Source organism: Tenrec ecaudatus, chromosome 1 (genome assembly GCF_050624435.1).
Source record: "Tenrec ecaudatus isolate mTenEca1 chromosome 1, mTenEca1.hap1, whole genome shotgun sequence".
Classification (NCBI taxonomy): Eukaryota; Metazoa; Chordata; class Mammalia; order Afrosoricida; family Tenrecidae; genus Tenrec; species Tenrec ecaudatus.
Genome location: NC_134530.1, coordinates 31,903,727 through 31,919,498, shown reverse-complemented (window position 1 = coordinate 31,919,498; position 15,772 = coordinate 31,903,727). Strand labels below are relative to the sequence as shown.

Sequence of the window (15,772 nt, the reverse complement as noted above, 5' to 3'; positions counted from 1 at the left end):
TTGTCAATGACCGCCTCAGGTGCAAGTGACCACTGGTGTCTCCCCCTTCAGAGGGAACAGTGACAAACGACGAAAGACACATGAAAACCACTGCACAGATGGGTTCCCGACAAAGCAAACACCGGAGTACTCAATGGTGCCCGGCTGCCAGGATGACCTGCCCGAAAAGGATCAGGCCAGAAGGTTCTGAGCAGAGTCAGAGAACGTGACACAGGGCTCAATGTCCTACGAGACCAGGCATACGGGCCAAACAGTAGCAGGCCCAAACGCGACTGTCCACACCCCTGGACTGTGCTCCCCACCCCCCATACGTTAGAATAATCACCCATTGAAGGTCAAAGGGCAGCATTCACCCAAAGACAAAGTTCAGAAGGTTAGGAAAGGAGGAGGAGTGGAGACGGGAACACAGGAGGGAGGTGGGAACTGGCAAGGCACACTGAGGGAATGTCATGTGTCAGGTCCATCGATACGAGTCTGAATTAGTGAAGGTAAAACTAGGATCTCTTCTGAGAACCTTCACGCAATTCACAATAAAAAGTTTTTTAAAAAACCACAATTGAGTGGTAGTGGTGAATTTCATATTCAAAATTGCATGAGGCCTTTATAATGTTTTAACGTCAAGCAAAAATCCCCAAAGCCAGTTGTCTCAGAGACAAAGGCACCTGGGAACAGGAAGGTTACACACCACAGGTTCCCACTTACTAAAAAACCACTCAGTGTCCTCCCACTGCAATCGCACATTTTTTGCGTAGTAGCCCATAATCCAGGATAAAGTCACTGAATTAACCGCGTTTGCAGCGCCCCGCCCCCATCGTTCCAATGGCCGCCAGGGGGCGGTATTGCTCGCTTTGTGAAAAACTGCTGTAGACAGAGGGGACCAGTCCCTGCGCCAGATCCAGTCCACTGTCTGCTTTTGCAAGTAAAGTATTATTGACACACAGGCACATATTATCTGTGGCTACATTTTAAGCTACACTGCTGAGTATTAAGTCCCATGGAGCCTAAAATATTTATTATCTGGTCCTTATAGAAAATGTGTGCTGAATGCTTTGAGAATGATTGGGGCAGGGAATGTATGGATGTGCTTTATACAATTGATGTATGTATATCTATGGATTGTGATAGGAGTTGTACGAGTCCCTAATAAAATGTAAAAAAAGAAAAGAGGGGAAAAATGATTAGGGCAAAGACTGTACAGATGTGCTTTATACAATTGATGTATGTATATGTATGAACTGTGATAAAGAGTTGTATGAGCCCCAATAAATTGTTAAAAAAAAAAAAGGAAACCTTATCCTATCTGCTCTACAGCCCTGACCTTACTTCTTGATACTTCTTTTTTGTTCCCCAGCTCAGAGAACATTCAAAGAGTACAATTTTGTGTCCCTCGGGAAGGTTAAAACTGTTTTGTGGTTATATATTAAAAAGAACAGAATTCCTCAGGCAAGGAGGATGGACAACAGAAAAGTGGGTGAAGGGAGACGTCGGACAGGGCAAGATATAATTTATAAATTATCAAGGGCTAATGGGGGGGAGGAGCAGGGAGGGAGGGAAAAAAATGAGAAGCCAATGCCAGGGACTTAAGTGGAGAGCAAATGTTTTGAGAATAATGAGGGCAATTAATGTACAAATGTGCTTTACACAATTGATATATGTATGGATTGTGATAAGAGTTGTATGAGCCCCTAATAAAACAATTTTTAAAAATTAAAAAAAAAAAAGAAAGAAAATGTGTGCTGATGCGATTCGAATCCCAGACCTGCCATGTCGTAGCAGTCCCACACTGAGTCTCACTCCTCTACAGAACAGGGCGATCAACCTAAGGGGTTACCAGGAGAAGGAAAGAGACAAAGGAGGGGCAGCGGACAGTGGCGTGGTGAGGGCTGCCTCTGCTCAAGCAAGCTATCACGTAGTGAGTTTTAAAGCTGAGGAAGGACAAGAGTGGAATACTTATCTGTGGGGCTGGGGTGGGGGATTCTTACTCATCTATTAAGTTCTTGATGAAGACAAGCAGAAGGGCCTCACCCAGGAAATGATTAGAGGTTACAGTTTCACTTCTCAGAATATTCTGAAGAGGGAGAACTCTCCAACCATATGTTGTGTAACAGGACTGACTGGCTCCATGCGATTCACAGCCTGGCAACTTCAATGTGGGGGGGACCCTTGCTGTGATTTGCGGAGGAGGGACAAGCAGGTGAAACTGAACCCAAGGCAGAAGACTGGGCTGGTTTGAGTCTGGCCTAACTCTGGGGCAAGTCGCTTCACTTCTGAGCACCCCGTCTCTGATCACGTGCCCTGCGCCTCCAAGTTCTGCATTCGAGGTGCTGAGATGGGAGTACCTGCCCTGCAAGGCACTGAGGACTGTGACTTTCCACCAGGACAGTCATCCCTCCAGTCAGCTTCTCTTCCTAAGCCACCTCATTGTTTCTGAGGCGCTCACGGGAAACAGCGCCAGAGAAACCTTCAGGGTGTGCTCAGCCTCAGCTTAGCTCTTTCACAACTACTAAAGCACATCGGGGTCTGTCCTTCCCGTTTCTTTTGGGTCCTCTGAAAGCTCTCCCCTATGTCAAAGCCGGGAGAAGGGGGGCCTTCTACTCCCGTCCAGAGTGACCGCCTCGGAAACTCCCAGGGGCAGCTCTCCCCTGTCCACGGGGTTGCGATGAGTGGGCACCCACTGGATGGCAGCAAGTGAGTGATGCCTGAATCAAGACGTCAATTCCCCAGCAGATCACAGTACTCAGTTAGTCTCTTTTGCACCACTGAGACAGCTATCACTTTCAAGCCAATACTACTGCAGGTAACGTTTATGATTGTGTAGCACGACGCGATAGGCAGGGAGCCGCAGACAGGCTCACAGGGACATTGAGGACGCTCAATACAGTACAGCGTCTGAGAGTGACAGTCGGAGAACAGTCTGCAGCCGTTAAAAGGCTGAAGCTGATCTGCATGCACCGTGAAAGACAGCGCAGCGCGCATGCACTGTTGGCGGAGAGACACGCTGCAGAACAGTGTGGCTGGTAGCATCCCACTGGGGCCAAAGAAACAACAACAAAAAGATACTGGTCATGAGTGGAGGGATGCCGGACAGCGACCTAAGCGGCTTGGAGCAGGAGCGGCCTCTCGCAGCTACAGAGAAGGGGGGTGGGGAGGTAGGAAGAGGAGAAGTGGGAGGTTTCCTTTCTACTTTTCCCCTCTCTTTATATGGCTTGAAGTTTTTTTGACCTTGAACCATGAACAGAAATTGCTTTAACGCATTTAAAGTGGTAGCTACAAACTACAAGTCTGGTGCACAGGTGTGAGAAAAGCACATCACAGCAAACTGCGCATGTCTGCGCACAGGCATTCTGAGCGGAGACAGCAGGCCTGTCTTTAGGCTGTGGGCTGAGGGCACTTTCTGACGGGCCATCGGGGTTTCGGCTGCTTCCCTGGGCCGCCAGCAGCGCAGTGAAGCTAGGGGCCACTTTCCGCCTGTGCCAGGATCCCGCTGGCCAATGGTGGAGACTGCTGTGCACCCTGCGATTAGGCAGGCACCTCTTCCCCAGCCCCCCACTGAAACACTCAAGGACAAGGCGAGGCTGCAGGGAGAAGCTCTGTGAGCTAGGCTACAAGCCAGACCCACTGCTGTAGTGTAGTCCATGCTGACACACGACACCCGGCCACCCGGGGACAGCCTAGAATGCCCTGTGGCGTGTCAGAGGCTTTTCACAGAATCACACAGCCATAGCTTTCTCCTGCAGAGCTGCTGGTGGTTTTGAACCACCAATCTTTTGGCTTGCCACCAAGCACTTAGCAGCTGCGCCCCAGGGGCCCTTGGATTGGGTTCTACTGGTCGGGAAACAAGGCTAAACTCAAGCTTTAATAGGAAAACATAAGCGTACACTTACTTCCATTCATCATTTTGTCTTTGGCAAGTGGGTGCGTTGTCACTTTGCTTCCAAAGCCTATTTCGTGAGCCAGCAGAGCCGTAGGACCTGGAAATAAGATGGACAGACAGGCCTGAGTACATGCCGACACAGGGAAACCCACGCTTCGCACACGGCACTGGGAGGGAGACTCACACAAGGTCCAGTCACGGTTCTGAAATGACACACTCACTTCTTAGTGGGAAAGATAGAGCCCTACAGCAAGCACTTCCTGAGAACATTTGGCAGGTGTACAGAGATGCAAACTCGAAATACTCCAGTCACCATTTCATCGAAGATTGCCCTGGGAGTCTGGAGGCCACACACAGGACGCCGAGCGGGCTGCCTCTCCTCACAGCAGGAAGGACGAGTAAGAGAAGAAAATGGCGGCGTCCATTCCCCCCTCCCCCCCCGCCCACAGCTGATACACTCAATTACCATCCTATGGATGGCCACTCTGACAGGACTCACACGGGACGTATCCTTAGTAGTTGGGCTCTCACTAGAGCTTGTGAGTGAAGTCCCTACCCTTTGTTTTCCTGGGGCTGGGGACCGTAGAGAGAAAAGCCATCCACTGCCCACGAGCCAGCCCAGAAGCAGAACACAGAACGAGACCCAGGACCATCCAAGTGGAGCCCTTGGAGATCTGAGTGGCGGAGACCAGGGGGCAGAACACAGCAGTAGCCCTGAGACTCGGGGACGGCGAGGCAGAGTGACAGGCTGCTTCCGGGCCCATGGAGGCAGGGGCCAAGGGACCGCGTAGCTGAAAGGCGGAGAAGCTTGGCTGCTGGCTGAAGACAGGAGTTGCTGTGGACCAGTGACTGTATCCTCCCTGCTCTCGGGTCCTGTTAGCTTCCCCCCAACACCCCCTAACTGTGAGCGAACCCAGCCACGTAACAGCGTGCCCTGGGAAGAACATGGCTAACTCCGTTTAAGCAGCGCCAAAGACTGAGTATCTGCTAAGGAGCAACCTGTGTCCTCTGAACCTCCCACCTGTATTGCTATTTGATGGGCCACTTCCACATTTTCCCCACTTGGGAATGGAAAATGAACGAATACTCAATTAGCCACTCAAACATGCCAGGTGTGGATGGTTACCACGCTGGGCTGCCAACTGGAAGGGGGGAAGTTCGAGTCTCACCAGCAGGAAGGCCGGGTGACCTGCTTCTGAAGAGTCACTGAAAACCCGATAAGGCACAATCCTATTCTGACACACAGAGTCACGGGAGTCGGCAGCAACCTCAGGCAACTGATGACGAATCGCCGCTGCCGCTTGAAGCTGATTTCGACTCACAGTGACCCTGTGTGACAGAGCTGAGCTGCCTCACCAGCTGTGGTTTTTCTAGGCCCAGTTTGCCAGGTCTTTTCTGCTGTGGAAGCACTGGGTGGAATTAAGCCAAACTCTGGGTTCTCGCCAAGCACTTAACCACTGCGCCACCAGTGGCTCCTTGGTCACTGGTTGAGATGATCAACATAAACAGAACATTATTTCTGCCATTAATGAGGAAGTTTTAAAACATCGATAAGTCTGAGACGACAAACCCTAGCTTCTCTTTATTAAAATGACTTAAAAATAATCACACACAAATGGGAGTTTGTGATACTCTGTCTTGCTCTGCTTACAATGAAGTTAGAAAGAAAAGTAGGCGCCAACTTGAGATTGTTATACAAGTGTTAAAAATGCAAAAGCAATCACTTCCATGAATAATCACACCTGCTCCTAACTTAGTGTCGCATTATCTCACATTTTACATTGATGACCACTGTCAAAAACATTACTCTCTGTTTTGTACAGTAACCTGGGTTTCCCAGTCAGCTCAACTCCCAGTGTGCAGAGCCACGACACGGGTCAGGCTCCCAGCCAGGGGTGAAGGGCCAGTCCCGGGCCTGCCGAGTGCGAAAGAGGCAAACCGAGCCATGTGTGGGAGGTGGTTGCTACCATACTCCCGATACTCAATAATCCTAGAGAGACCACATTCTGCAGCCAGGTGGGCACTAGGGGTCATTCGGGGTCTAGGGGCTGCAGCAGAGCGACACCCCGCCCTAGCCTGGGTGGCTGAGCGCCCTGAGCAGCACTGAGTCTTCAGGCTCTTGTCCTCAGCGTCCACGTTCAGAAGCCAACAGCTTGCTCTTGGTTTCAGTGAGGGAGGAGGGGGGCGTTCAGCTCTGATAGGCTGAAGCAATTTCCACTGGCCATCTTGACCTGCAGCCCTGCTGATTGCCTGAGCCTCAGAGCCACCAACTGTGTGTCCAGGCCAGCAGCTGCGCCCAGGATCCCAATGAATGGCAGGGCCTGAAGTTCGGAGGGTCTGGGTCAGGAGCCTTCAAACTTTTTAAACAGGGGGCTAGTTCACTGTCCCTCAGACCCGTTGGAGGGCCAGACTATAATTAAAAAAAACAAACAAACTAAGAACAAATTCCTATGCACCCTGCACATATCTTATTTTGAAGTAAAAAACAAAGGGGGCAAAAACACCTGGCGGGCTGGATAAGTGCCCTCGGCGGTGGTCCGTGGGCCATAGTTTGAGGACGCCTGCTCCCATAATGCCCAATTTGTCTAACAGCCTGGTCATTAGAACCCAACCACATCAGTGCGGAGTGAGTACATTCTGCATCTACTATTACGCAAATAAAGGCTAAACCTCAAAAAGGGTTCTACTGTAAGGATCTTTGTTGCCTCATCTCTTTTTAAAAGTTGTTTTCTTGGGAGTTCTCATTGTTACTGTATTATCTTAAAGCTTCCTTTAGTTATTTTACCTGGTTTCTCCAAATCCAAAGCATGTTCTTGAAAGACTTTTAAGGCCTCATCTCACACCTCTCTGAACAAGCTGTGTAACAGTGAGGAGACCAGCTAGGCTAAGGGCCTATGCTTCAGGCTGCAGACTTGACTTCAGTGAACCTCGACACCTGGTTGTATGCGGCTTCCATTTTCCAGCCAGATTCTTAAGAAAAAATCATTACATAACCAACATCTAGGCTACTCAGGTCAAGGGACTATGACGAACAAACAACTCTCTCATTCCGTAAGCTTCCCACCCAGGATCAGGTGTCAGGCAGACCAATCCTGGTTTATCAAGTACAAGTCTGTCTCTACCCCTGGAGGGTGGGCGGGAGGGTGTGGTGTCGCAGAAATATATATAACAAAAAATTTACATTTCAATATTTTTACGTGTACAACTTAGTCACATTAATTATGATAATCACGTTGTGCAACCAACACCATGCACTACCTGTTTCTAAAATTTCCACCACCCTTAAGAGAAACTCGGCACCCCCTAAGCAATGACCTCCTTTCCCCCTCCCTCCAGCCCTTGGTAAAGCAACCCAAATGCAGTGACCGAGTAGCACTGCCATGTCTTTCTCCTCTGGAAAGGCTGGTGGGTTTGAACCACTGACCTTTCAGGGGCTAGTCAAGACTGCCCTTGGTAACAACTAGTAAGCGTTGATCTCTACTGCAAGGAAGTAGGATCATACAGTATTTGTCCTTCTGTGTCTGGCTTAGTTTAGCATCTTGTTTTGAAGGTTTATCTAGCTATAACGTACATCAAAACTTCTCCTTATGGCGAAGGAATAGTCCCCTGGGGGCGCCCGTTCTGCTTATCCACTGATGTGGGGACAGATGTTAGGTTGCTTCCACCTTTTGGCTGGGGTAGCAAACGCTGCAGTGAACATGGTATACAAGAACCTGTTTCCAAGAAACAGCCCACACGCACCTCAGTAGAGAACGGATAGAGACCACGGGGCAGCCACACAATGGAGTACCGTGCATCCCTTAACAAACAGCGATGAAACCACGAGACACCTCACGACAAGGAGACTTGGAGAACATTATGCCGAGTGACGCTAGTCAATCACCAAAGGACAGGTATTGTAGGAGCTCTCTGCTGTGAGGACAAACGCCTAGGTGGAGGCAGGCTCCGGCTCTCGTCTGATCACCCAAGCAACACGCAGGGAACCTGCCTGGTGCCCGCGAGCCCTAAATCACCCCTCTTAGATGCACATCTTCAAATCCACTTCCACGGAGGAGACCTCATCTCTGCTACAATCAGTTTCTTGATATGGGAAGCAGGAAAAGACCATCAGTTGCTGCCATACAACCCTGAGCTAAGGTCACCTCCAATCAACTGACACTCCTACAGGAGCGATAAGCAAACTGTACTGGAAATTCGAGTCCAGGCTAGGGGAGGAGGGCAGGTATGTCTTCGAGAAAGCGATGGCACTTCTGTGGGTGGTAAGCCCAGTGGAACAACCTATTGGGGAAGAGATGCTTAGTAGTACTTATCGAGAGGCCAAGGGAGGAGGACGCCCATAGCTGTGAGTGCGAATGGAAGCGATGGCAGTCCGCTGGTTTACTTTGTCTTAATGTTTCTAATTGGACACTTCTGTCCAGTCCGTGGTGATGCAGGCCTTGCGTTGTAGACTACTGTGACTTTGGACTCTGTCCTTTCAAGGCACACAACATCCTTCTTAGGCCACAACAGAGGGATTCTAGGTGGAAGTCCCACTAAGGAACAGGGCTTTACCTCAGACGCACACTTAAGGAACGGACTTGGACTTAGGGCTGAAGTGGCCTGGCGTGAGCAGCAGCAGAAGACTGCTATCCCAAGGCTATGGAATTTGGTGGTTGTTGGGCTTTGGCTCAGATTGCTCGCTTGGAGGGTACCCAATGAAAGCCGTCCCGAAAGCATTAAACAAAAATGAGGAATTGATGGACTAGCAACTGAAATGTTTCAACAAGGCGATGAAGCACCGGAAGCGCTCATCTTATGTCAGGAAATTTGGAAGACAGCTAGCTGCCTGGCCACGTGGCCGGAAGAGATCCATATTTGTGCCCATTCTAAAGAAAGGTGACCCAACAGAATGCTCAAACTATAGAACAAAATCATTGATGTCACATGCAGGTAAAATATTGCTGAAGGGGGAAGGAGGGAGGGGTGACAAGGGGATGGGGTAGGAAAAAAAATATTGCTGAAGATCATCAACAACGGTTGCAGTAGAACATTTCCAAGGAACTGCCAGAGGCTCAGGTCAGACGCAGACGAGGATGTGGAGCACGGGGCAGCACTGCTGACAGCAGAGGGGTCTTGGCGGAGCAGAGAAGACCAGAACGATGTCTGCTTGTGTCCCACCGACTATGAGAACGATCCAACGGCGCGGACCGTGACAAACTATGGATACCCCGACAAGAATGGGAATTCCAAACGCTTCACTGTGCTCATGTGAAACCTGCCAATGGCAGTTGTGTGAATGGATCAAGGGAATACTGCGTGGGTTAAAATCAGGAAAGACGTGTGTCAGGGTTGTATTCTCTCACCATTCTTACGCAATCTGTATGAGCAAATCAGCAGGATGGGAGGAAGGCTTATTAATAAGCTGCGATCTGCAGATGACACCACCCTGCCCGCTCAGTGTGAGGACCTGAAGCCCTTGCTGATGAGGATCAGTGTGGGTCACAGCTCAATGCCAAGAAGACCCAAGTCCTCACAACCGGACCAGTCTGTAGCATCACAGTAACTGGATAAAAGATGGAAGCTGTCAAGGGTTTTGTCCGGCTTAGGGCTAACGAGCAATGCTCAGAGACGCAGCAGTCGAGAGAGCAAACGGCAAGTTGCACTGGGTGAGTCTGGTGCACAGACCTCTCCAGAGCACTGAAAAACAAGGATGCTACTTGGAGGACTAAGGTGTACCTGCCCCAAGCCATGGTACTCTCCGTTGCATCATATGCCTGGGAAAGCTAGACACTGAAGAAGGACGACTATAGAATGCATGCATTTGAATTGTGGTGCTGGAGACGGTTATTGAAAATACCATGGACAAGCGAATCTGTATTGGAAGAAGTAAGACCACAGTGCTTCTTAGATGCAAGGATGGCAAGACTTCATCTTACGTTTTGTGGGCATACTGTCAGGAGAGCCCAGTCCCTGCAGAAGGACATCTGTTGGGTCAGTGGAGGCGTGGAAAAAAGAGGAAGGCTCCCAGTGAGAAAGACTGACACAGTTGCTGCAGCAAAGGGCTGAGACAGAGGAACAATTGTGAGGATGGCGGGCCAGGCAGTGTTTTGTTCTGTTGTGCACAGGGTCACTATGGGTCAGAGCCGCTCAATGGCACCTAACAACATAAATAGAATCCATTATGCCACAGGAGGATTGAGAATGTTTTCTTCAATAAAATGCGGATGAACCAAATAAATTATACATCTATGGCTAGATTTGGGGCTTTCACTTATTTCTAGTCTCAAAGAACAATTACTTCTTAGGACACAGCCCTGCTTGATACTTGGCCTCATGAAGAGGTCACTGAAGAGACGGGTGCGACAGCAAAGTGTGCTGAAGACACCAGATGATGCCCAGCTATCAGAAAAGAATAGAATCTGGGGTCTTAAAGGCTCGTCTTAAAATAAGCAGCCATCTAAACGAGCCATCAACTAAATCTACATGGAAGACGCATACAAGCCTGTGAGCCAAGGATTGTAAATAATAAAATCCAAGTGAAAAAGAGGGGCCGTGCCAGAGCTTATGCTGTAAATACCTGGTTTGCAGAAGGCTATGGGTGACAGTGGAAGCCCCAAACGATTGGGTGTCCCCACATGGCTGAAGCCTCCCGTGAGGCCCCCGACCAAAGCTGAGGGATGTGAGCAGCCTTGCTATTAGAGAGCAGCGTCGATTAGGGCAGATGCAGTTTGGTTAAAATGCTACACCGTATGAGTTGACCACCTTTTGGACCCATTTTACAGTTGTTTCAGTTTTTAATATTTTCTGCTTTCTTTTCAAATTTTCTGTTCTATTTTGTTGATTGCTTCCTGTGTTTTGTATGATTTTCTGTATATGAAATCCACGGTAGCTAAGTCTATGGAGACAGGAACTGGATTCACAATTGCCTAGGGGCAAAAGCATGGCAGGGGAGATGGGGGGGCAGGGGTAGTAAGTAGGGGAACTAATAGCAATCTTTTTGTTCTCTCACTGCCACTGAGTTGATACCAACTCACAGCAACCCTCTAAGACAGGGTAGAACTGCCCCAGTGAGTTTGAGACCGTACCTATTTACAGGATTTTGACCTGTCTTTCTCCCAAGAAGCAAGCTGGTGATGGTGTCAAACTGTTGACCATGCAGTTAGCAGCCCAATGTGTAACCACTATGCTACCAAATTGTTTCCTTTCCTGCTTTCAATTCTTTTGGGTACAGTCCTAAGAGGAGACCAGCTGGGTCATAGGGTGCCTCTATGTTTAACCACAGACCAAACTGTTTTACATAATATCTAAGCCATTTCATACTCCCACCAGTAATGGATGAGTTAGGATTTTCCACATTCCTGCCAAGACTTAAGGTTTTTCATCCCAGCCATCGTGCAGGGTGTGAAGCGGGACCTCACTGGGGTTTTGACTGGCATTTCCCTAGCGACTCATGGCATCTGTGGAAGCTCGATACCATCAGTCAGAAAAGTCAGGGGCCACCTGGTGAACAGACCGTCAGTGGCTCAGCACATCACCCTGAGGAGATCACACATGAACTTGGAAACCAACTCAAAAATAGGTTTGACGCACTCAACACCAATGACTGATGATCAAAGAAGCTGAAGAATGGCCCCAAGGAGAGCACATGCGAGGAACTAAAAAGGCACCCCAAGGACGGGGAAGAATGGCAAGACCAACATGGATGTCAGAAGAGACTCTGAAATGTGCTCTTGAACATGAAGTGGCTAAAGCAAATGGAAGGAATGAAGCCAAAGAACTGTACAGAAGATTCCAAAGGGTACAAGGGGTAGCCTCCCAAAAACGATGCTCTCTTTTTTTTTAATGCATCGATAAAACATCCCAGACTAGTTTTCGATATTCGCCCCTATATTTGATACTAGTCCATGAATTCCTCTTCAGGCTCACGCAGCACATGCAATGGTGCTGAGTGCAGGCCGTGGGTGGAAAGTCCCATGGATTCAATGGCGGTGGAAGCATCACCAGGACCCTGGCTACCATCAGCGTGGCTCCATGTGGCTCTTCAACAGGAAGGTCATGCAGTCATTTGGTTTTTTTTATGTGAGGGAGTTAGAGCATTTGAAGTTCATCCCACAGGTCAGACTGTTATTCAAGATTTCTATTTAGAAGTTCTGAAAAGATTGTATAATAGTATGTGACAAACAAGGCCTGACGTTTAGCATTGTGCAGCTTCTTGTTTTCCATGAATGAAGAGACCTGGAAGGACAGCGATTTAATGACGGAGAAGAGGTGAAGAAAAACAAGGGAGGGGTTGTCAGTCACCCAAACAGATGAGTTTGAACAATGATTCCAAGAATGGACTCACAGATTTGACAAATGTATTAAGTGCAATAGAGAGTACTTGAAGGTGAAAAGGCACACAGGCTCAGGGGACACCAAGGTCAACTGGCATAACAGCCCACAAAGTCAGTGTTGTGCATCATCTTCCTTTACTGAGTAACAACTGGGGTCAACCCATGGGCTGTCTGTCCTGAGACAAGAAGACACATGGCAAGAATTAATTATCCCAATGGCCTAATGGACCACACAGCATTAGTCTCTGCACTACCAACAGCTCTGAGGGGGATCACATTGGGTCCTTGAGAGAGAGAGAAAAATTGTGGAATAAAAAATTCATAAAAAAGGGACTAGGCTTACTGGTCAGAGCCTGGTGGAACCCCTTGAGACTACAACCCCTAGTCCCCCCTTCAGGTCTGAACATGAACGCTCTCCCTCTGCTCAATTTTCAGCCACACAGGCAGGTCTATAAGGGAAACAATAACGCTTGCAAGGTACACACAGCTTAAAATCTTCAATCGCTTTAGATCACAAGAGCAACCTTGACCTCAGGACAAAGCTCAGAGGGGTCTGAGGAGGAGGAGAGGCAGGCACAGGACACACAGGGAGGAGGCAGGATCCGTATCGCTCCGTTGCGGTGATTGCCATCAGTGAGAGGAAGTGAAATGTATGTGGGCTGTTGAATGGAAACTGGTTTTTCTGTAAACCTCCATCCAACTCACAATAAGGAGGTTTGTTTGTTTTTTTAATACAGAAAAGGAGACAGAAGAGGAATGCAGAATCATCGTACCTAAAAGAATTAGTCAGCATCCCATCATTTCAGGAAGTAGATCAAGAACCGAGAGTTTCAAGAAAGATCTAAGCTGTACTGAGGCATCAGCAAAGTAACAAGACTCCAGGAACTGATGAAGTTCTGACTGGGCTGGTTCAACAAACATTTGATGCTCGTCTATGCCAAGAAATTTGGAAGACAGCTACCTGGCCAACCAACCGCAAGAGCTACATATTTGTCCCCACCCCAACGAAAGATGATCTATTAGAAAACACCATTGATATTAGACATTAAGTAACGCTTTGCTGTAGAGAAGTGAAAAACAGATGCAAGCAAAACACAGGCAAGGAGCTGTCAGACATTCAAGCTGGATTTAGAAGAAAACTTGGAACAAAGCAACATCAATACCGATGCCAGACAGATCTTGGTGAAAGCAGTACACACCGGAAAGATGTTTGCCTGTGTTTTATTGACTCGGCCGTGGCACTAAGCTGTGCGGAACATAACAAATGACGGGACAACTCGGTGGAGAATGAGAACGGCACACCGCTTCCTTGTGCTCCCGCAGAGACGGGACGCAGCCAGTCAACAGACAAAGAGGATGTGGCATGATTTAAAAAGTCAGGGAAGGCGTGGGTCAGGGTTTATCTATTCCCCACACATATTCAATCAGGATGCCAAGCAAAGCCCCTGGGAAGCAGGACCATTGGAAGAACACAGCAGCAAAACTGCAGGAAGACTCATTACAAACCTGCGAGAGGCAGACTGATACAACCTTGCTTGCTGAAAGCAGAGAGGACTTCAGGCACTCACAGGTGAAGACCAAACACTATAGCCCTCAATATGGATGAAACCTGCAACATACAGAGAACAAAATGCTCACAGCTGGACCAGTAATCATGATTATGATGAACCGAGAAAGGTGGAAATGTCAAGAAATTTCCTTTCACTTGGATCTACAATCAACACTCATGGAAGCAGCAGTCAGAAAAATCAACTGACGTGCACATTGTCCGGGGCAGATGTGCTGCCAAAGACCTCTTTTCAGTATGAGAGAGTGAAGATGCCAGTGAGGACTGAAGTGCACCTGATCCAAGCCAGGGTGTTTCCAGTCTCAAATGCATGTAAACGCTGAAGGGCCAGAGAAGACCTGATGTGTTGGAATGAGAGTGTTGTCCAAGAATACAGCACAGACCACACACTGCCAGAAGAAAAAAATAGTTCTGGGTGGGAAGATGTATATCCAGAATGCACTGGAGAAGCAAGTACAGTGAGCTCTCCTTTCGTGTACTTTGGACCAGTCCCTGGAGGACGTCATGCTGGGAAAATAGGAGGGTGAGTGGAGAGGAGGAAGGCCCTGATGAGATGGACTCACACAGAGGCTGCAGCAGCAGATGAGATGGACCCACACAGAGGCTGCAGCAGACTCAGCCACAGCTCAACAAGTGATGGTGGCATGGGACCCAGCAGGGTTTCCCTTCGGTGGACCTGATTTGAGGGTACCTAGCAACAAACGAATGACAGGGAAGGAACTTGTTGGCTATTTGCATGGCCTGTGTTAGTGGACTACCTATTCATGTCCTCTGCCCATTTTTCAATTGGGTTGTTTCTCTTTCTGTTGCTACACTGTCTGGGGTTCTTTATAGAATAGTACAGTAAATGCTTATCCAATACAGGGCTCCTGAACACTTTCCTCCCCAACTGGCAGGTCTCTTCACTTTGTTGATGAAGTTCTTCGATGCAGAAGTTTCTCATTTGGATGGAATCTAATTGATCAGTCTTGTCTTTTCTAAGTGATGCTTTGTCACGTGGCCAAGAACCCACTGTAAGGTAACTACAACCCAGAGCAAGACCTTTACATGTTTTCCTACGAGTTTTATGAATTTAGTCCTTACAATTAGGTCCTTTCCACTCTACTTAGTTTACACTGCATATAATTCACCACGTACCAGACAGTTGTGAATGGTGGCAGTCTTCATTAAAAAGAGCAGGGGAGGTGGGGAAAGTGGGGGCTAATGGTGAGGACAAGGAAGAAGAAAATGCTATAAAATCGACTGTGGTGACGCCTGCACGATGCCTTAGACACGTCTGAACTGTTGGATTGCATGCTGTGTGAATTCTAAGTCCATAAAACTTCAAATTTTCCTGTCTGAAGGCTGCAAAAATCATATAAATATAACCCATCAATTTCTATTCAAAGAGATACATCAATTACTTTCTTTTAATTCTTACTTTACAGCAGTGTAAGAACCAAGAAACAAATCCTCACAGATGAGGAGAGCCAATAAAATAAGCTTCGAAGCTCCTACCTCCAAGTAATCATGGCTGGGCAGTGCAGTGGTTAGGGGCTCAGATGCTACCTCACAGGCTGGCGATTCGAATGACCCAGGAGAGGGGCAGTGACCATGGGGCAGTTCTCCTCTGCCCTGCAGGGTCACACAAGGCATTGACTCTAAGGGCTGACACTGAGGCCGGCGGGAATACTAAGAAATGTATCCTGTTGTTGGATTTAGACATTTGTCTGCTTGTTACTCAGCATAGTACACTTGTACGTATTGCTTTCTGAGGCTCGGGCATCTGATTGGACAATTCAGAGATAACTCAATGCTCCCAGGGATGCGGGGACTAAGTGCACGCTCGGGGCTAGCTGGCCGCCTGGGAAACCCCGTGGGGCAGTTCTACTCTGACATCACAGTGAATAGAAAATTGACTCAAGGGTACAAAACACTTAGAACTTTTTGAAACTCGGATTGATAGGTATGTTGTCGAGTCTGCCCTCCGGAAGCAGGAGAAAGGAGGCTTTTCTGTTCTCCCAGGATCAAGTGGGCCGA

The 15,772-nt window shown here is 48.4% G+C and overlaps 1 protein-coding gene across 1 annotated transcript in view; it reads right to left on the bottom strand.

Moving 5' to 3' along the window:
- Positions 1 to 15,772, bottom strand: part of PARK7 (Parkinsonism associated deglycase) — a 32,122-nt gene that overhangs the window by 4,616 nt on the left and 11,734 nt on the right. Inside the window, exon 6 of the mRNA XM_075550623.1 lies at positions 3,885 to 3,971. Coding sequence (XP_075406738.1) covers positions 3,885 to 3,971 — 87 coding nt within the window. The remainder of the gene's footprint in view (positions 1 to 3,884; positions 3,972 to 15,772) is intronic.